A 20,827-nucleotide genomic window follows, 5' to 3' on the forward strand; every position below is an offset into this window, starting at 1 on the left:
AATTCCAGAATCTACAAGACCTCTCTGCCCTCTTATCCACGCAGGACGAGGATGATGAAGATGATTGTAAGTAAGGTAAGGCATTGCTAACGTCCATCATTGAGATAAGCTGCTAAAACCATAGAGATCCTATTCAATTACTAGAGGGGCTATGTCATAAACCATGAAAGTTCCAGAATGCGGGGAAAATAGAAGCCGTTGTTGTCTGGGAGAAATCCAAAACCAGTCTAAATTTGGAATGAATGGCAGTAGAGGCATAGGTGATGCATTTCCTGATTTTACTTATGCAGGAAAATAAAAGTAAGGCATGTGTTATATCAGAAACTGTCTAATTGACAATATTTCTATCTAATAACAAAAAAAAACATAATATTGTCATATCCTTATACAGTTAAATGGGTTTTATGCCATTTTTCTGTATAAATAGCATCTAAAATCTATGGAAACAGACCATACATTTCTCAATTATTGTTTTATTGGAGAGCTGTGAGTGTTATTAGGCTACATGATACAATATCAGTACTTGTTTCATTTACAATTTAAGTCAAATCAAAATGTATTTGTCACATACACATGGTTAGCAGATGTTAATGCAAGTGTAGTAAAGTGCTTGTGCTTTTACTTCCAACAGTGGAGTAATATCTAACAATTACCCAACAACTACCTAATACACACAAATCTAAAGGGGTGAATGAGAATATGTACATGTAAGTATATGGATGAGCGATGGCCGAGCGACATATGCAAGGTGCAATAGATGGTATAAAATACAGTATATACATGTGATATGAGTAATGGAAGATATGTAAACATTATTAAAGTGCCATTATTTAGAGTGCATTGTATAAGTGACTAGTGATTAATTTATTAAAGTGGCCAGTGATTGTGTCTCAATGTAGGCAGCAGCCTCTCCGAGTTAGTGATTGCTGTTGAGCAGTCTGATGTTCTATCACTGATTTCAGCCAGTGTATGACTGGATTGAAGGGCATTGTTTCAATGAAATGTTGGCATATTGGCAGTTAATTTGAAACATTTATGGAATGGCTGGCTAGCTAATTAACAAACATACATTCTTCAAATTCATTGTTTGACACAGTATTTTATCACAGCACTTACAAACAATGGTTGACCAACTTACCAAAATGGCTTATATCAGGGCAATAACAACCTCTTAAGTGACATTCCTTATGGGCACTACTTTTGACTGGGGCCCATAGGGCTCTGGTCAAAAGTAGTGCACTATATAGAGAATAAGGTGCCATTTGAGACATAGACAAGTTTGCAGTCGTCAAGAAAAATAAAACAACATTCAAGACAAGACAGTTACCACGTCTCATTGATCATTGTGTTTGTTGTTGGCTCGCTTGTGTACACTTTCTGTGTGTGTTTGGCAAAGGGTGGCTACTTTGAAAAATCTAATTTGATTTGTTTAACACGTTTTTTGTTACTACATGATTCCATATGTGTTATTTCATAGTTTTGATGTCTTTAATGCAGAGAAACAAACGTACATCTGTTTCCACCAGCATGTTAAATGTGCAACCAGAGGGAAAAAAAAAACTCTAGACCACCTTTATTCCACACACAGAGACGTACAAAGCTCTCCCTCGCCCTCCATTTGGCAAATCTGACCATAATTATATCCTCCTGATTCCTGCTCACAAGCAAAAACTAAAGCAGGAAGCACCAGTGACTTGGTCAATACGGAAGTGGTCAGATGAAGCAGATCTTAAGCTACAGGACTGTTATCCTTGGTCTATATACACAGACTGGAATATGTTCCCGGGATTCTTTGGATGGCATTGAGGAGTACACCACATCAGTCACTGGCTTCATCAATAAGAGCATTGTTGATGTCGTCCCCACAGTGACCTTACGTACAGTTGAAGTCGGAAGTTCACATACACTTAAGTTGGAGTCATTAAAACTTGTTTGTTAACAAAAAATTTATGGAGTGGTTGAAAAACTATAGTTTTGGCAAGTCGGTTAGGACATCTACTTTGTGCATGACATAAGTAATTTTTCCAACAATTGTTTCAGACAGATTATTTCACTTATAATTCACAGTATCACAATTCAGGTGGGTCAGAAGTTTACATACACTAAGTTGACTGTGCCTTTAAACAGTTTGGAAAATTCCAGACATCATGACATCATGGCTTTAGAAGCTTCTGATAGGTTAATTGACATCATTTGAGTCAATTGGAGGTGTACCTGTGGATGTATTTCAAGGCCTACCTTCAAACTCAGTGCCTCTTTGCTTGACATCATGGGAAAATCAAAAGAAATCAGCCAAAACCTCAGAAAAAAAATTTGTAGACCTCCACAAGTCTGGTTCATCCTTGTGAGTACACGCTTTTTCAGTTCTGCCCACAAATTTTTGATAGGGTTGAGGTCAGGGCTTTATGATGGTCACTCCAATACCTTGACATTGTTGTCCTTAAGCCATTTTGCCACAACTTTGGAAGTATGCTTGGGGTCATTGTCCGAAGCTAAAGGGTAGAGTTGTTGCTTTCAAGGAGCGGGACTCTAACCCGGAAGCTTATAAGAAATCCCGCTATGCCCTCCGACGAAACATCAAACAGGCAAAGCGTCAAAACAGGACTAAGACTGAATCGTACTACACTGGCTCCGATGCTCGTTGGATGTGGCAGGGCTTGCAAACTATTACAGACTTCAAAGGGAAGCACAGCCGAGAGGTGCCCAGTGACACAAGCCTACCAGATGAGCTAAATGACTTCTATGCTCGCTTTGAGGAAAGTAACACTGAAACATGCATCAGAGCTTCAGCTGTTACAGACGACTGTGTGATCACGCTCTCTGTAGTCGATGTGAGTAAGACCTTTCAACAGGTCAACATTCTCAAGGCTGCAGGGCCAGACGGATTACCAGGACATGTACTCCGAGCATGCGCTGACCAACTGGCAAGTGTCTTCACTGGCATTTTCAACCTATCCCTGACTGAGTCTGTAATACCAACATATTTCAAGCAGACCATCATAGTCCCTGTGCCCAGGAACACGAAGTTAACCTCCCTAAATGACTACCGACTCATAGCACTCATGTCTGTAGCCACGAAGTGCTTTGAGAGGCTGGTCATGGCTCACATCAACACCATTATCTCAGAAACCCACTCCAATTTGCACAGATTCACAGATGATGCAATCGCTATTGCACTCAACACTGCCCTTTCCCACCTGGACAAAAGGAACACCTATGTGAGAATGCTATTCATTGACTACAGCTCAGCGTTCAACACCGTGCCCTCAAAACTCATCACTTAGCTAAGGACCCTGGGACTAAACACCTCCCTCTGCAACTGGATCCAGGACTTCCTGACGGGCCGCCCCCAGGTGGTAAGTGTAGGTAACAACACATCCGCCACACTGATACTCAACACGGGGGCCCCTCAGGGGTGCATGTTCAGTCCCCTCCTGTACTCCCTGTTCACTCAGGACTGCATGGCCAGGCATGACTCCAACACCATCATCAAGTTTGCCAATGACACAACAGTGGTCGGCCTCATCACCGACAACGATGAGACAGCCTATATGGAGGAGGTCAGAGACCTGGCCGTGTGGTGCCAGGACAACAACATCTCCCTCAACTTGATCAAGACAAAGGAGATGATTGTAGACTACAGGAAAAGGAGGACCGAGCACGCCCCCATTTTCATCGATGGGGCTGAAGTGGAGCAGGTTGAGAGCTTCGAGCTCCTTGGTGTCTACATCGCCGAAACAAACTATCATGGTCCAAACACACAAAGACAGTCGTGAAGAGGGCAGGACAAAACTGTTGAGCTAAGCTATTCCCGCTCAGGAGACTGAAAAGATTTGGCATAGGACCTCAGATCCTCGAAACGTAGTACAACTGCACCATCGAGAGCATCCTGACTCGTTGCATCACTGCCTGGTATGGCAACTGCTCGGCCTCCGACCGCAAGGAACGATAGAGGGTAGTGCATACGGCCCAGTACATCACTGGGACCAAGCGTCCTACAATCCAGGACCTCTATACCAGGCGGTGTCAGAGGAAGGCCCTAAAAATTGTCAAAGACTCCAGCCACCCTAGTCATAGTCTTCTCTCTGCTACCGAACGGCAATCTGTACTGGAGTGCCATGTCTAGGTCCAAAAGGCTTCTAAAACAGCTTCTACCACCAAGCCATACGACTCCTGAACAGCTAATCAAAGGGCTACCCAGACCCCTCTTTTATGCTTCTGCTACTCTCTGTTTATTATCTATGCATAGTCATTTAACTCTACCTAAATGTACATATTATCTCAATTACCTCGACTAACCGGTGCCCCGCACCTTGATTCTGTACCGGTACCCCCTGTATATAGCCTCGCTATTGTTATTTTACTGCTGCTCTTTAATTATTTGTTACTTTTATTTTCTATTTTTTACTTATCGAACACTCATTTTTCTTAACTGCATTGTTGGTTAAGGGCTTGTAAGTAAGCATTTCACTGTAAGGTCCAGTGTTGTATTCAGCGCATGTGACAAATAACATTTGATTTGATTCACTATTATTCTACAATGTAGAAAATAGTCAAAATAAAGAAAAACCCTTGAATGAGTAGATGTGTCCAAACTTTTGACTAGTACTGTATATTAACTTTTTCCCCATCCTCAGGTGAAAATCCAACTGCCAGACACCAAAGCAACAGATATAGTCCTGGATGGATGTGAAGGAGAAAGTCCTTGTTCTTGCAAACACCATCTAAGTTGCTTGCCTGTCATCCTTCTGCAAAGAGTTCCAGGATATCAATCCACAGCCAGAAAACTCTTTGCTACGATTTGCTGACCTCCTCTCATGCTCCTTTTTTCTTCATAAGGAGAGAAGTGTTGAAATGACTGAAAATCCCCTCTTTTGCTCTCCCTTTGTCCAGATGAGCATCGGTGGTCCGAGGTACAGGCTTCAAACCTGTAGCTGCTTATCGGCAGAGTGGTTCAATTTTTTTTAATTTGACCTTTATTTAACCAGGCAAGTCAGTTAAGAACACATTCTTATTTTCAATGACGGCCTGGGAACAGTGGGTTAACTGCCTGTTCAGGGGCAGAACGACAGATGTGTACCTTGTCAGCTCGGGGGTTTGAACTCACAACCTTCCGGTTACTGCTGCTGCCGCCTTTCGGGCGTAAATTCTAAGCGCTCAAATGTATAGACTTTGATCCCCTTATAATATTCATAGGAATTCGCTAATAGATGTTCTAGGCTAAAACAACAATCATTTGTAATAGTGCTCATGGAAATAAACAGCTACTCTTGTTGAAACTACACATCTGCTCTTGTTGTTTCGTTTGACAGTTTTGGGCTCCCGAGTGGCGCAGCGGTCTAAGGCACTGTATCTCAGTGCTAGAGGTATCACTACAGACCCTGGTTCGATTTCAGGCTGTATCCCAACTGGCCGTTATTGGGAGTCCCATTGGGCGGCGCACAATTGGCCCAGCGTTGTTAGGGTTTGGCGGGGTTAGCCGTCATTGTAAATGACAATTTGTTCTTTACCGACTTGCCTGGTTAAATAAAAATACAAAATCTTCTGACTGTCTGTTTGACACACACACACAATTTCTCTGTCTCACTCTCTTTTCCCCTCCCAACTCATTAAATCCTTACTTCTCTCTCGACAGTAAACTGGGCCTGCAACTTCCGCACCCAGTACACAGTCAGGCGGGAAAAGCCCAGTTCTACAGTGAAAGACACGGGCTGGAGGTTACTCTACCCATGAACCGCTTCATGGATCAAAGCAACCTGCAATGAATGACATAGCAAGTTAGGGTGGAATACCCAAAATTATACAAACTGCACTACCACATTTTTTCTGCATTTCCAACAAAGGACTTTGCGCCTGTGCTTGGCCTAAATATGCAGGCTTTTGTTATCAATGCATGTAACAAGCTTGAGTTGAGAGGAGTAGGTAGGAATGTGCACAGGTGAGTGCAGAGCTCCCATCTTCTGTTATGAAGCAGAAAAGATGGGTAATGTCATTACTGCCACTATGGATTAGATTTCCATGGTTTTCATTAGTCTTGTCTCTGTTCATGGAATATATTTGGTCTGTTACATGGAATATTGTTTGCATTTCAAGAAATACAGTTATTCAACCTTTGTTACACTCGTGTATTTGTGGTTTGTTCTCATTGTGCTACATTTATCAACACCCTCTTTGCTATAGATTACCATTATTGTTTGTTATTATTCAATATTGTTTTATTATAAGTTAGTTGTGGCCGTGGGCTGTGTTGATCAATTATGAGGGAGTAAGTACATGGTCCGACATAGTCGCAGTAGCGAACTCGTGATCATGTGACGCATACGTTACTTTCCCGGCACAATCCCAGACGCAACGGCTCCATATCATCGCTTTACACAGTCCTACTACCCCCACGCCTTGCTTTCGGTATGGCGGACGGAGAGAGGTCCCCGCTACTGGCAGATCTCGGAGATGGTGGTCTTGGGGGTGGTAACGGCGGAGTGTCACCTGGCTCGGCTCCTTATGGTTTACCAAATAAGCCACAAAGTGAGTATATACATGCCATGGATGTTCTCCAACCTAGCCAAGGCAGTCGACTGGTTAGCTAGCTGACAACTCATCGGTTCCTATGATTTCCAGATAGCCAGAGCCCAAGTTGCTGTCTAGCTAGGAACATGAACAGCGCGTATTTGGTAAAAACATAGTAACGACGATGTTGTGTCTGCACTGATTTGTCTGGGGAATTTATTGTGTTTGCTAGCCAGCTAGCGGTTGACTCAAGCATGCCGGTTAGTTAACTTAGTTGGCTGGCAATATTTCTCTATAACCTTAAAGCATTTTATGCATTTATCGTTTAGGCATCATGGTTAAACGGATGTAACTAACAAAACACTATGTTGAGTTGTGTGCATGGAGCTAACTAGCTAGTTGTCTGCTGCAAGATTTCTAACTAGCTAGCCTCGCTATAATCCATTTCTCAATACAGAATATGCAAGTTGCCATATCCTGATGATCCACGTGTTATGTTATAGTGGCCTGCAGAAATAAAACATGTCAGTAATATTTGTATCACCATTTGAAGATATACCGCCAGTATGTTCACGCTAACAAGCTAGTGTGCTAATCTCGTTTGAGGCGTGTACCGAGGCACCTGATTTGATTGGCACCGCTTTGGGCCATTCAATAAGCTTATAATTACTGCAAGATAAGACGTCGACCAATTACTGTTGTCTGGGGAGGGGCGACTGTATCTATGGAAATATCAGAACAGTGGCACGAGTTGCAGTAACACAGGTGTTTGTTCACATCATTATACCTTAAATTCTTTGTTTTTGAAATATTACAATGGTAATTGCATATTTCCGCGATAATAGTACTACACACACAGAGATAAGCCCCTGCAGTCCTTCTATAAAGCTCATTTTTTGTTGGAACTCAAGACTCAAATCTCAATCTTGTTAATCCTCATTTAAAAGGTAAAACACGGAATAGTACTTTCTGTGTAACCCTTTCATGGTTCAGTGCACTACTTTATATGTATTCTGTCAGTCAATCTGCAAATCCGTGGTGCTAAAACAGATATGCAATAAAAACACAATGTTATCAAAAACAAAAGGTCTGATAAAAAAAGCATTTAAAAATAACTATGTACAAATGTATAGGAGCTCTGTGCTTAGGGTGCCATGGCAACTAGCAGCGAAATCAGGGTTTTATTGAAGAATGTTTTACTTGCGATGACTAATATGTGGTTGGTTGTCTTTCCTACCTTAGTTGCATGCACTGATTTGTAAATCACTCTGAATAAGAGTGTCTGCTAATTGACCAAAACGTTCATGTTCACCCCCCCAGGCTTTCCTCCCTTCCCCAGCCCCACCCAGCCCTCAGTGCTTATGGGGGAGGACCCTCCTCCGTACTCCCCTCTCACCTCCCCAGAGAGTGGCAGCGTGCCAGGCATCAGCTGTAGAGTGTGTCAGAGCCTCATCAGCGTGGAGGGGAAGATCCACCAGCATGTGGTCAAGTGTGGGGTCTGCAACGAGGCTACGGTGGGTGACATATCTATCTGTAGTGTCATCACATCTATAGACATAGCCATACAAGTTGTATACAGTGGGCAGGCTGGGTGGGTGACCTACCACATAAACCTGCATGTCAGGGTTCATTCCATTTCAATTCAGGAAGTAATCCGACATTGGAATTTCCCTCATTGCTTCTCTGACCATGAATGTGGAATTTCAGTTTACTTCCTGAATTGACCCTAGGTTTAAGATAAAAGGTTAGGAGAAGTTATAATTCCATGTGGAAGTTTTATGAAAATAAACAGATTCATGGGACCAGCGCCATAGCCAACGGATTTATTTGAAATGGAATTGAACTTGTTAACCATTCTGTGTCCCTCTCCTTTTGTCTCTGTCTCCCTCTGTAGCCCATCAAGAATGCGCCTGCAGGGAAGAAGTATGTCCGCTGCCCCTGTAACTGTCTGCTCATCTGCAAAGTCACCTCCCAGAGGATCGCCTGTCCCCGGCCCTACTGGTAAGAGGGAGGGCAGAGGGTTGAGTGAGAAGGAGTGTGTGAAAGAGAGACTGGATGCATCCCAATTGGCACCATATTTACTATTTAGTGCACTACTTTTGGCTAGATGGGCCCTGGTTATAGTGGACTATATAGGGAATGAAGTAATACACTATAGGGAAATAGGCTGTCATTTGGGATGTCGCCACATAATCAAAGAGGGAGGAAGACAGACAACAACGGTTATATGAGAAATGATTCCGTCCCTTCAAAAAACAACATTACCTGGCAGCAGCAGATGCAACTTCAGTCAAGGCAACAGTGTCTCAGGGCATATATATATATATACATGCATACACAATTCCTGACATTTAATCCAGGTAAAAATTCCCTGTTTTAGGTCAGTTAGGATCACCACTTTATTTTAAAAATGTGAAATTTCAGAATAAGAAAGAGGGGATTTATTTCAGCTTTTATTTCTTTCATCACATTCCCAGTGGGTCAGAAGTTTACATACACTCAATTAGTATTTGGTAGTATTGCCTTTTAAATGGTTTAACTTGGGTCAAATGTTTAGGTTAGCCTTCCACAAGTGTCCCACAATAAGTTGGGTGAATTTTGGCCCATTCCTTCTGACAAGAGCTGATGTAACTGAGTCAGGTTTGTAGGCCTCCTTGCTCGCACATGCTTTTTCACTTATGCCCACACATTTTCTATGGGATTGATGTCAGGGCTTTGTGATGGCCACTTCAATACCTTGCCGTTGTTGTCCTTAAGCCATTTTGCCACAACTTTGGAAGTATGCTTGGGGTCATTGTCCATTTGGAAGACCCATTTGCGACCAAGCTTTAGCTTCCTGACTGATGTCTTGAGATGTTGCTTCAATATATCCACATAATTTTCTGTCCTTATGATGTCATCTATTTTGTGAAGTGCACCAGTCCCTCCTGCAGCAAAGCAACCCCACAACATGATGCTGCCACCCCTGTGCTTCACGGTTGGGATGGTGTTATTCGGCTTGCAAGCCTCCCCCTTTTTCCTCCAAACATAATGATGATAATTATGGCCAAACAGTTCTATTTGCTTCATCAGACCAGAGGATATTTCTCCAAGAAGTACAATCTTTGTCCCCATGTGCAAACCATCGTCTGTCTTTTTTATGGCGGTTTTGGAGCAGTGGCTTCTTCCTTCCTGAGCAGTCTTTCAGGTTATGTCAATATAGGACTTGTTTTACTGTGGATATAGGTACTTTAGTACCTGTTTCCCCCAGCATCTTCACAGGGTCATTTGCTGTTGTTCTGGGACTGATTTGCACTTTTCTCACCAAAGTACGTTCATCTCTAGGAGACAGAACGCCTCTCCTTCCTGAGCGGTATGACGGCTGCATGGTCCCATGGTGTTTATACTTGCGTACGATTGTTTGTACAGATGAACGTGGTACCTTCAAGCATTTGGAAATTGCTCTCACAGATGAACTAGACTTGTGGAGGTCTACAATTTATTTAAACATTTTTCTGAGATCTTGGCTGATTTCTTTAGATTTTCCCATGATGTCAAGCAAAGCACTGAGTTTGAAGGTAGGCCTAATTGACATCATTTGAGTCAAACAGAAGCTTCTAAAGCCATGACATAATTTTCTGGAATTTTCCCAGCTGTTGAAAGGCACAGTCAACTTAGTGTGTAAGCTTCTGACCCATTGTGATACAGTGAAATGTCTGTAAACAATTGTTGGAAAAATTACTTGTGTCATGCACAAAGTAGATGTCCTAATAGACTTGCCAAAACAATAGTTTAGCATGAAATGTGTGGAGTTGTTGAAAAACGAGTTTAAATTACTCCAACCTAAGTGCATGTAAACTTCGACTTCAACTGTACAAGTAATGATTACTGTGAACTAGGACTATGTAGGACATGAATTACAACAGGTCCCCCAATGTGTATTCCTGTGTAACTAAGTTGTCAAGATGTATAACTTTCAAACTACAGAAATAATGCCTGTATGATGCATTTTTTTTAATGCTGCGATTTGCATCAGATGAGGCTCGTACCGGCTGTCTTTCTCTATTTTGAAAGTTATATATCTTGTAAACTGGATTGTTGACATACAAAACATTTTGGGACTATATCAATAATGGACTTTTATGAAACAAATACCAAAAGATAGTTTCTGGGTGGAGTTTTCCTTTAAGGGCTGCATTAGGCTAACCCAGATATCTGCATTAGGATAAGTTAGGTGACTTGTATGGAACTTACGCTCGGTAGCATTTAAACCTAGCTAAGAATACTGACTTGTAGACTGAACAGTGAGTTATGTGGTTGCTGTTTTGCCATCCTGGCACTGATTCTGCTGATAGCAGCTATTTCGAATAAGGGTCTACTTGTGCTGTGAGGTTGTTTTCCCTTCTAAACATGAATGCACTAACTGTGACTCTGGAAAAGAGCGTCTGCTAAAATGACTTAAATGTAAACTTGTAGTTGACAGGTGTGGTTACGCTCTGTTGCATTTAAATCTAGGAATACTGGCTTGTAGACTGATCAGTGAGCTATGTGGTCATCTTCCCCCAGTAAGAGGATAATAAACCTGGGTCCGGTCCACCCTGGTCCAGCCAGCCCTGACCCCCAGCCGGCCGGAGCTCGGGTCTCCTGTGGACACTGCAGCAATACTTTCTTGGTACGACCCTTCCCTCACCTCTCTCACAGCCATCATATACAGTAGGCTGCATCCCAAATATCACCGTATTCCCGCCAAAAGGGCACCAGGGCCCAAATGTTTGATTGTGTCTATAGGTAAATGAGGTGTGTGTGGTTAAGATTTGGAAATATTGTCCAGTTTAAGTTTAAGGCTTATTGGGTGATTAGGTAATCAAATAAGTGTAAATTCTTTCCAGATTGCAGTTAAAATATGGGTTGCAAATATAACCCTATTAAAACAACAAAACAAAAATACAAGTTCTCCAAGAATCAATCATTTAGTGCTATGCACACGAGTGCAACATAATCTGATTAGTATTATTTACCCTTACATGAACAACAAATACACCGGCCAGTTTATTTGCCTCCATGACAGCCTGAATTCTTCGGGCATGGATTCTACAAGTCGGAAACATTCCACAGGGATGTTGGTCCAAGCTGCCGCGATGGCATCGCGCAGTTGCTGCAGATTGGACAGCGGTACACCACCGCCACCAGCCTGTACCTTTGACACCAGGCAGGATGGGGCCATGGACTGCTGCTTACACCAAATCCTGACTCTGCCATCAGCATGATGCAACCGGAACTGGGATTTGCTGGACCATTCAATGTTTTTCCACTCCTTAATTGTCCAGTGTTGGTGAATGCGTGCCCACTGGAGCCACTTGTTGTTTTTAGCTGATAGGAGTGGAACCCGGTGTGGTTGTCTGCTGCAGTAGCCCATCCGTGACAAGGATCAACGAGTTGTGCGGTCCACGATGCCGTTCTGCACACCAGTGTTGTACTGCATCGTTATGTCTGTTTATGGCCCGCCTGTTGGCTTACGCCATTCTTGCCGTTCTCCTTCGACCTCATCAACGAGCTGCTTTCGACCACAGGACTGCCGCTGACTGGATGTTTGTTTGTCGCACCATTCTCGGGAACCCATAGACACTGTTGTGAGTGAAAAGCCCAGGAGGGCGGCAGTTTCTGAGATACTGGATTCGGCGTGCCTGGCACCGACCGATTCGGCGTGCCTGGCATCACGCTCAAAGTTTTACCCATTCCAACATTCAATTGAATGTCTGTCTGCTTTATATGGCAAGCCACAGCCATGTGACTCACTGTCTGGGAGCGATCCATTTTCGTGAAGGGTGGTGTACCTAAAACTGGCCAGTGTGTCTGTACAATGAATTAAAACAAACTTACCACATTTAAAACCACAGACAAGTCAATGTTACATGGTTAGATTGTGTCTTTGAATATGCAGGTAGTATGTATGTATTCTCTTCACTGACTGTTTCCTCTCACCCTGACAGCATCCAAAATGGTACCCTACTCCTTATTTAGTGCACTACTTTTGAGTAGAACCCATATGGCTCTGGTCAAAAGTAGTGCGCTATTTAGGCAATAAGGTGCCATTTGGGATGTATACTCTATCATATTGACATAAGTGTCTTGTAATGTGTTTCAGTGGACAGAGTTTACTGACAAGACACTCGCCAGGTGCCCACACTGCAAGAAAGTGTGAGTTTCTATCTGTCCACACAGTACCCAGTCAATAGAGGAGTCCATTTAAAAGGGATTATACAATATGCTAAAAATAATGTTCTCCAGTGGTTGCTGGTGGCAACGTTATATCGGAGGACATGCTCATAGTTGTGGCTGGATGACTGTACCATTAGCCTGTAGCATTAGGCATCAGGATAAGCTCCTTACTAACTTGTGTGCAACCTCTCAAGTCTGAGCTGTTACTCTTACACAACCTTTTATTAGTAGGACTTGCTTCAGCAACTAACAATTTAAACCCATGAAGTTCTTTTGGACAGCCGAAGCAAGTGGGACAATTTTTCTCCAGGAAAATTACCCTTTCTATTTAATGTTTACAGTCCATTTTTCCCTCTCTTTTGCCACACCCTTCGACGTGCAGCTCCTCTATTGGTCAGAGGTACCCTCGAAGGCGGAGCTTGTGGTGTTTTCTACTATGCTTGCTTTTCAGCATCTCCACTGCTGGGCTGGTGGTGAGTACACCCTCGATACTGTCCACTCTACATTACTTGACAAACCCATATCATAGATGTATCAAACATTGCCATGTCCACCGCCTAAGCCCCTTCATGAGGCAGGAAAAACCCTTGTTAAGTGTTCTCTCTCACTCTGTTCTGTGTCTGTAGGACCCATCTCACCACTAAACACATTGCAAAAAATAAAAATGTTACATGCTCTCCTTTTTCTCTCTCTCTCTCTCTCTCTCTCTCTCTCTCTGTAGGCTGGTACGTGGGTGAAGGCCCAGGACTATGGGGGTATCTATGCCTCCTGGGCCGTGCTGATCCTGCTGGTACTCCTTACCCTGGGCCGGGCTCTGTACTGGGCCTGCATGCGTGTTAGTGAGCCCCTACAGAACTTCACATAGACACACACACACACACACGTGTAGGTTGAAGTTGCCCCTAGATGCTGATCTTGGGTCAGTTTCGCATTTCCCCCTTTAAATGGCTATCGTTAAGATTGTGGGATGAGAAGCTGATCTCCTAGATGTGTACCTAGGGGAAACTTCACCCCAAAGCCACACAAACAGGGGAGAGGAGACCCGCAGGAGCAAGGGGGGGGGGAGCTTTTAAAATAATATTTATTGAAACTGGAAATTAAAAAACAAAGTTTTCCTCCTCCTTCCCTTTAGTCTGTTCAATGTGTTTCCAAACTGGATGATGAACATTTACTTACTCCCGAAGGAGCAGTAGCGTGACTGCTGCATTACTAGTTCAATTAGTTTTAACATGTTCAACTACTGTCCCTTCCCTGTTTTTAATCACTCAGGCCCTGCCGTGGCTCAGTGGAAGAAAGTCTTCAATTATGACATGACCCTCGGAAAAGACTGCTACTTCGCAACACTGATCTCATGTTCTGTTCTTGGGCATTTTACATGATTGATTTGTTTTGGTAAACCCTTGAAGCATTTTAAGAAAGGCAAAATAAGCTAAAATGAGGCCAGTGCAAAGTAAATGCCACCCATGTTACCCTCCCTTGTCTGTCATGGTGCATAATCTGTGGGACTGGCAGTCTTTGATCCAAAGTGGCTTGGAAGCCTTAAAAGCAGTTTTTATTTAACCTTTCACCTAATTTAACTAGGCAAGTCAGTTAAGAACAAATTATTATTTACAAATGACGGCCTACCGCGGCCAAACTCGGATGACGCTGTGCCAATTGTGCGCCGCCCTATGGGACTACCAATCGTGTCCGGATGTGATACAGCCTGGATTCGAACCAAGGACTGTAGTGGCGCCTCTTGCACTGAGATGCAGTGCCTTAGACGCTGCGCCACTTGGGAGCCAAGTTAGAGAGAGAGCTTGAGATGAGGCTGTTCAATCTTAGACACACACAGCCCTTCTCTCTCTTACTCACACACACACACACACACACACACACACACACACACACACACACACACACAGAGCTAATAGCTTAGATGTAAGCTGTCAGTGTAACCCATAGATGTACACTGTACTATAGAGCCTCAAAATGATGAAAGCCCTCAGTGGTGCTGCCCATGTTAAACAGGCTTTGGGCCAGGTGTGCCCACTACCCAGCTATGGTCAAACTACAGTACATCTTTGCCTGGCTACCCATCTAACGTTTCTTCTCCACAATGAGTCGGGATTTGCTTTCCTCCCTGACCCTTTGAAAATGTGTCAACATTTTGATTGTTCTGATTGGTCCCAGAAACCGATGAGTTGGGCCTGATATGAATCACGTCATTTTGACATCGGCACAAATGACTAGGATGGCAGGTTCAGGCTGACATGTGGAGCGATCCATAGAGCAGCAGAATTAAATTGGGGTTGAGTCGTCAGGCAAAATCTACCCTCCATGATCAAAATGAGTCCTTGATGACTGAAGCAGGCTGTGGTTGTTGTAGACCCTGTGCCTCGGCGAGGCTGTCCTTCAGGTTGGGATTACATCCCAAATGGCACCCTATTCCCTATATAGAGCACTCCTTTTGTCCAGAGCCCGTATATGGCTCTGGGCAAAAGTAGTGCACTAAATGGGGAGTAGGTTACCATTTGGGATGCTGTCAGGGTGAGGAAACAGTCAGTGAAGAGAATACACTACCTGCATATTCAAACAGTCAAACTAACCCTATAACACTAACTTGTCTGTGGTTCTGATTATGGTAGTTTATATATATTTTTTTTATTACAGATATGTTAGTTTGTTTTAATTAATTGTACATATGTTGTTCATGTGAGTAATTATTACTAAGCAGATATTCTGTTGAACTCGTGCATAACACTACATGACTGATTCTTGGAGAACTGTTTTGTTGATTTAATAGGGTTATTTTTGCAACCCTTTTTAATGGAATCTGGAAAGTTGTTACTGATTTGATGACCTACTAACCCGTTAAACCTCTGGACTATGTGTCAATCTTAAATCGCACACACAAATATTTAACCACAATGTCCACATTAATTGCATAGTTTTACACATGCAGCTCTTAGATGGTTACCCTGCTTGACAGAACTGTTACAGTAGCAGCTCTTAGATGGTTACCCTGCTTGACAGAACTGTTACAGTAGCAGCTCTTAGATGGTTACCCTGCTTGACAGAACTGTTACAGTAGCAGCTCTTAGATGGTCACCCTGCTTGACAGAACTGTTACAGTAGCAGCTCTTAGATGGTTACCCTGCTTGACAGAACTGTTACAGTAGCAGCTCTAAGATGGTCACCCTGCTTGACAGAACTGTTACAGTAGCAGCTCTTAGATGGTCACCCTGCTTGACAGAACTGTTACAGTAGCAGCTCTTAGATGGTCACCCTGCTTGACAGAACTGTTACAGTAGCAGCTCTTAGATGGTCACCCTGCTTGACAGAACTGTTACAGTAGCAGCTCTTAGATGGTCACCCTGCTTGACAGAACTGTTACAGTAGCAGCTCTTAGATTGTTACCCTGCTTGACAGAACTGTTACAGTCGCAGTGAGTTATTTTAAAATGTTATTTATTATAATGATTGTTTTAATCATGATATTTATGTACAATATTGATCATGTTAATGATCCCAATGATCAAGAACCTGGCTGATGCGCTCTTCAGTTTGTTTACACACAATAAAGACGTATGAAAATATCAGAATGCTTTTTAGGCTGTTTTGTAATTGCTTTTAAGACAGTTTACAACAACATCTCAATAACAGACAATACAATAATCAAATCCAAACATAAGACAAAACAACTGCTTAGTGGTGAGTAGTCCAGATACTCGGACACTTCCACAGGTTGTTATACACTGCTCAAACAAATAAAAAGGGAACGTAACACATCCTAGATCTGAATTAATTAAATATTCTTATTAAAATTATTTTTTTACTTCGTTGAATGTGCTGACAACAGAATCACACAAGAATTATCAATGGAAATCAAATGTATCAACCCATGGAGGTCTGGATTTGGAGTCCCACTCAAAATTAAAAGTGGAAAACCACACTACAGGCTGATCCAACTTTGATGTAATGTCCTTAAAACAAGTCAAAATGAGGCTCAGTAGTGTGTGTGGCCTCCACGTGCCTGTATGACCTCCCTACAACGCCTGGGCATGCTCCTGATGAGGTGGCGGATGGTCTCCTGAGGGATCTCCTCCCAGACCTGGACTAAAGCATCTGCCAACTCCTGGACAGTCTGTGGTGCAACGTGGCGTTGGTGGATGGAGCGAGACATGATGTCCCAGATGTGCTCAATTGGATTCAGGTCTGGGGAACGGGCGGGCCAGTCCATAGCATCAATGCCTTCCTTTTGCAGGAACTGCTGACACACTCCAGCCACATGAGGTCTAGCATTGTCTTGCATTAGGAGGAACCCAGGGCCAACTGCACCAGCATATGGTCTCACAAGGGGTCTGAGGATTTCATCTCGGTACCTAATGGCAGTCAGGCTACCTCTGGCGAGCACATGGAGGGCTGTGCGGCCCCGCAAAGAAATGCCATCCCACACCATGACTGACGCACCGCCAAACCGGTCATGCTGGAGGATGTTGCAGGCAGCAGAACGTTCTCCACGGCGTCACCAGATTCTTGTCACGTGCTCAGTGTGAACCTGCTTTCATCTGTGAAGAGCACAGGGCGCCAGTGGCGAATTTGCCAATCTTGGTGTTCTCTGGCAAATGCCAAACGTCCTGCACAGTGTTGGGCTGTAAGCACAACCCCCACCTGTGGACGTCGGGCTCTCATACCACCCTCATGGAGTCTGTTTCTGACCATTTGAGCAGACACATGCCCATTTGGAGGTCATTTTGCAGGGCTCTGGCAGTGCTCCTCCGGCTCCTCCTTGCACAAAGGCGGAGGTAGCGGTCCTGCTGCTGGGTTGTTGCCCTCCTATAGCCTCCTCCACGTCTCCTGATGTACTGGCCTTTCTCCTGGTAGCGCCTCCATTCTCTAGACACTACGCTGACAGACACAGCAAACCTTCTTGCCACAGCTCGCATTGATGTTCCATCCTGGATGAGCTGCACTACCTGAGCCACTTGTGTGGGTTGTAGACTCCGTCTCGTGCTACCACTAGAGTGAAAGCACCGCCAGCATTCAAAAGTGACCAAAACATCAGCCAGGAAGCATAGGAACTGAGAAGTGGTCTGTGGTCACCACCTGCAGAACCACTCCTTTATTGGGGGTGTCTTGCTAATTGCCTATAATTTCTACCTGTTGTCTATTCCATTTGCACAACAGCATGTGAAATATATTGTCAGTGTTGCTTCCTAAGTGGACAGTTTGATTTCACAGAAGTGTGATTGACTTGGAGTTACATTGTGTTGTTTAAGTGTTCCCTTTATTTTTTTGAGCAGTGTAGTTCGTGTCATTTCACAAAATGAGTGCCTTTTGAGACCCGTTGATATTTTGAATAGACATTTTGCACCAATATTTATTTTTAAAATACTTATTTTAGACATGCTCGAACTTTGGCATCTTAGTATTTTTTTAACTTCCAGCTTTGGGCTGGATGTGTCAGTTGTTCATTTAAGCAATAGGGCCTTGGGGGTGTGGTATATGGCGAATATACCACGGCTAAGGGCTGTTCTTAGGCACGACAACGCGATTACAAAATGGTTACAAACGTAATTTGAGTAAAAAATAAATGTTCTTATATACCATGACCGTCAGCCAATCAGAATTTAGGGCTTGAACCACCCAGTTATAAATATGCTAAATCTATGAGCAGAATTATTGTTTTACCTCAATTAGCCACAAAATCCTTAGCTTGAAAGCAACTTTTTTTCTGGAAGCTGTGCTGCACCAATTCCCCTACATTTTCCCCCATGTGGGCCAGCCTTCAAGCAATTCGAGTTCAACCAATAGGCTTCAGTCCCTCGCCATATGAATGACCGCTAGCATGATGCACACACAGCAGAGCGCGAAAGAGAGCAATGATGGGGTGCACATGTGACATAGTACACCATTTTCAGGGACCACTTTTGGCTCGTGAGTGCTGCTTTCAGAACTACTGGCTAAAAAGTATAAACAAGTACCAGAGAATCCCTTTAAAATTAAGTGCCCTTTACAATAGACAACATTGAGAATTCAATAAATCAGATTTTGTTTTACATGAAAAGGCTTGCTTGTTAAAGTGCAAAAATTCTGCATTTTGACATGTCCCTCCCCCTGTGTCACTTCTAGGAAGATTTGAACCCACTGAATCCCAAAATGTATCCAAGTTTCACCATCATTGTGAAGCCCTGGTTATTTTGTTGCTTTGACAAAGTCATTTCTGAAAATTGATTTATTTCATGTGATTAGTGATTAATTTATGTCTGTACCTCATTTTAACGGCAACCCTGTTACATGAACTGAACTATTTTTTAATATGGCGAAACTATTCCTTTTTAAATATTATTTTCAAAACAAACATTGAAAATCTAATAGTAAAATCAGGTGAGCTGGTTCTACTCTTTTTGGGCATTTTGTGGTGGAAAACTGAGCTGAGCATAAAAATCAACCACAGGAGGTTGGTGGCACCTTAAATTGGGGAGAACGGGCTTGTGGTAATGGCTGGAGTGGAATCAGTGGAATGGGATCAAACACATGGTTTCCAGGAGTTTCATTCCGTTCCATTTGCGCCGTTCCGACCATTATTATGAGCTGTTGTCCCTTCAGCAGCCTCCACTGTCGTCAACCCTGTTACCCATAGATAGGCTAGAAATGTTCAATTAAAATGTTTTGTGAAGCTTGCATTACATTTCCACTCTGTTGCACACAACCTTGGTTCCAATCACGCTGTGACAAGGGGATGTATGGCTGATTTAAGAAGAAGTTGTCAACCCTGTCAGCTAACCCTGCTACTTTATTTGGCACTTACTATAGTTATTTTTTTATTCAACCTCTTGAGATGGGGAAAATGTTGTTTATGAACATGAGCTCCCGAGTGGCGCAGCGGTCTAAGGCACTGCATTTCAGTACACTACAGACCCTGGTTTGATTCCAGGCTGTATCACAACTGGCCGTGATTGGGAGTCCCATAGGGCGATGCACAATTGGCCCAGCTTCATCTCCGTTTGGCTGGGGTAGGCTGTCATTGTAAATAAGAATTTGTTTTTAACTGACTTGCCTGGTTAAATAATAATAAAAACATATGAGTTTTATGACAATGTTAAAATTAGGTGATATTCAATTTTTTTTTTTTTAACAGTTACACTTCTCAAACGGCACTAAATTGGAGGAACGATCCAGTTACATTCTATCCAAATTAAACGTTTAGAGCAGTTCTATGCCAGTTCCATGCCAGTTCTATGCCAGTTCTATGCCAGTTCTATGCCTTGTGATGTACACCAGTGAACCAAAGGTGCACACATTTTTTATGACCTCACACACACACAGTCACACACCTAACCTAGCTCCTTTTGGGCTCTTCTTGAGTTTCATGCGGATATATTTTTTCCCCGACAAAGAGATGGAAGGATTAGGAACATTGAGAAACCTTTCAAAACCCACAAGCTCCCTGGAGAGAGAGTGGGAGAGGGAGGGTGAGAGAAGAGTCAGCAGGAAAAAAGACAGACAAGTGTTTTTTGGGTAGAAAAGGAGTACATCCCAAATGGCAACCTATACCCTATGTAGTGCACTACTTTTGACCGGGCCTGCACTATGCATGGAATAAGGTGCCATTTGGGACACATTCAAGGAAAGAGGGAGGAAAAGACTATTGGTCCTGTAACCTTCTGGGTTTAAGTGGCTTTAGCTCAGAGGGCATTAGCAAAAAAAGAGTGGGGCGGTAATCTGGGTCCTGTTCAACACACACACACGTGTTTGTCACAAATAGCAACCCATTCCCTATATAGTGCACTACTTTTAACCAGGGCTCTGGTCAAAAGTAGTGCACTGCATAGGGAACAGTGTACCATTGGGGATAAAGCCACAAACGTACACTTTCCATTCTCACATACACACATGATGAGAACTGATGTTCCCACTAAACTCATTGCCATGACTGAATACTAGGCCCTGAAAAAACACTAAAACCTTCATCCCTCTTACTCCTAACAGGATTTGACCCTAAGACCTGCAGCATGACCCTCATCCCACACAATACCATCATCCTGTCTCCCATACAGGCTTCAGCATCCCAAACGGCATCCTATACCCTTTGTAGTGGGCCACTTTTTCCCAGGGCCCATAGAAAATAGGTAGCCATT

The 20,827-nt window shown here is 43.2% G+C and overlaps 1 protein-coding gene and 1 non-coding gene across 3 annotated transcripts; both read left to right on the forward strand.

Annotated features, from left to right (window-relative positions):
- Positions 1 to 4,892: 4,892 nt before the first annotated feature.
- Positions 4,893 to 4,972, forward strand: trnastop-uca (transfer RNA opal suppressor (anticodon UCA)). The gene has a single exon. It is a non-coding gene; the product is annotated as a tRNA-Sec (tRNA).
- A 1,307-nt stretch (positions 4,973 to 6,279) lies between these two features.
- On the forward strand, positions 6,280 to 16,282 carry LOC118394935 (type I phosphatidylinositol 4,5-bisphosphate 4-phosphatase-A). Of its 2 annotated transcripts, XM_035788639.2 has the most exons (8): positions 6,280 to 6,525; positions 7,828 to 8,021; positions 8,402 to 8,508; positions 11,053 to 11,158; positions 12,632 to 12,684; positions 13,088 to 13,178; positions 13,427 to 13,540; positions 13,975 to 16,282. In XM_035788639.2, the coding sequence occupies exons 1-8, from the start codon at positions 6,408 to 6,410 to the stop codon at positions 14,017 to 14,019; spliced, it is 828 nt and encodes a 275-aa protein (XP_035644532.1). In that variant the 5' UTR covers positions 6,280 to 6,407; the 3' UTR covers positions 14,020 to 16,282. The 2 variants fall into 2 exon arrangements, with proteins under 2 accessions (XP_035644532.1, XP_035644533.1); XM_035788640.2 differs by having other exon boundaries at positions 6,283 to 6,525; positions 13,427 to 16,282.
- The last annotated feature ends 4,545 nt before the right edge of the window (positions 16,283 to 20,827 follow it).

The sequence above is a fragment of the Oncorhynchus keta genome, chromosome 15, assembly GCF_023373465.1.
Source record: "Oncorhynchus keta strain PuntledgeMale-10-30-2019 chromosome 15, Oket_V2, whole genome shotgun sequence".
Classification (NCBI taxonomy): Eukaryota; Metazoa; Chordata; class Actinopteri; order Salmoniformes; family Salmonidae; genus Oncorhynchus; species Oncorhynchus keta.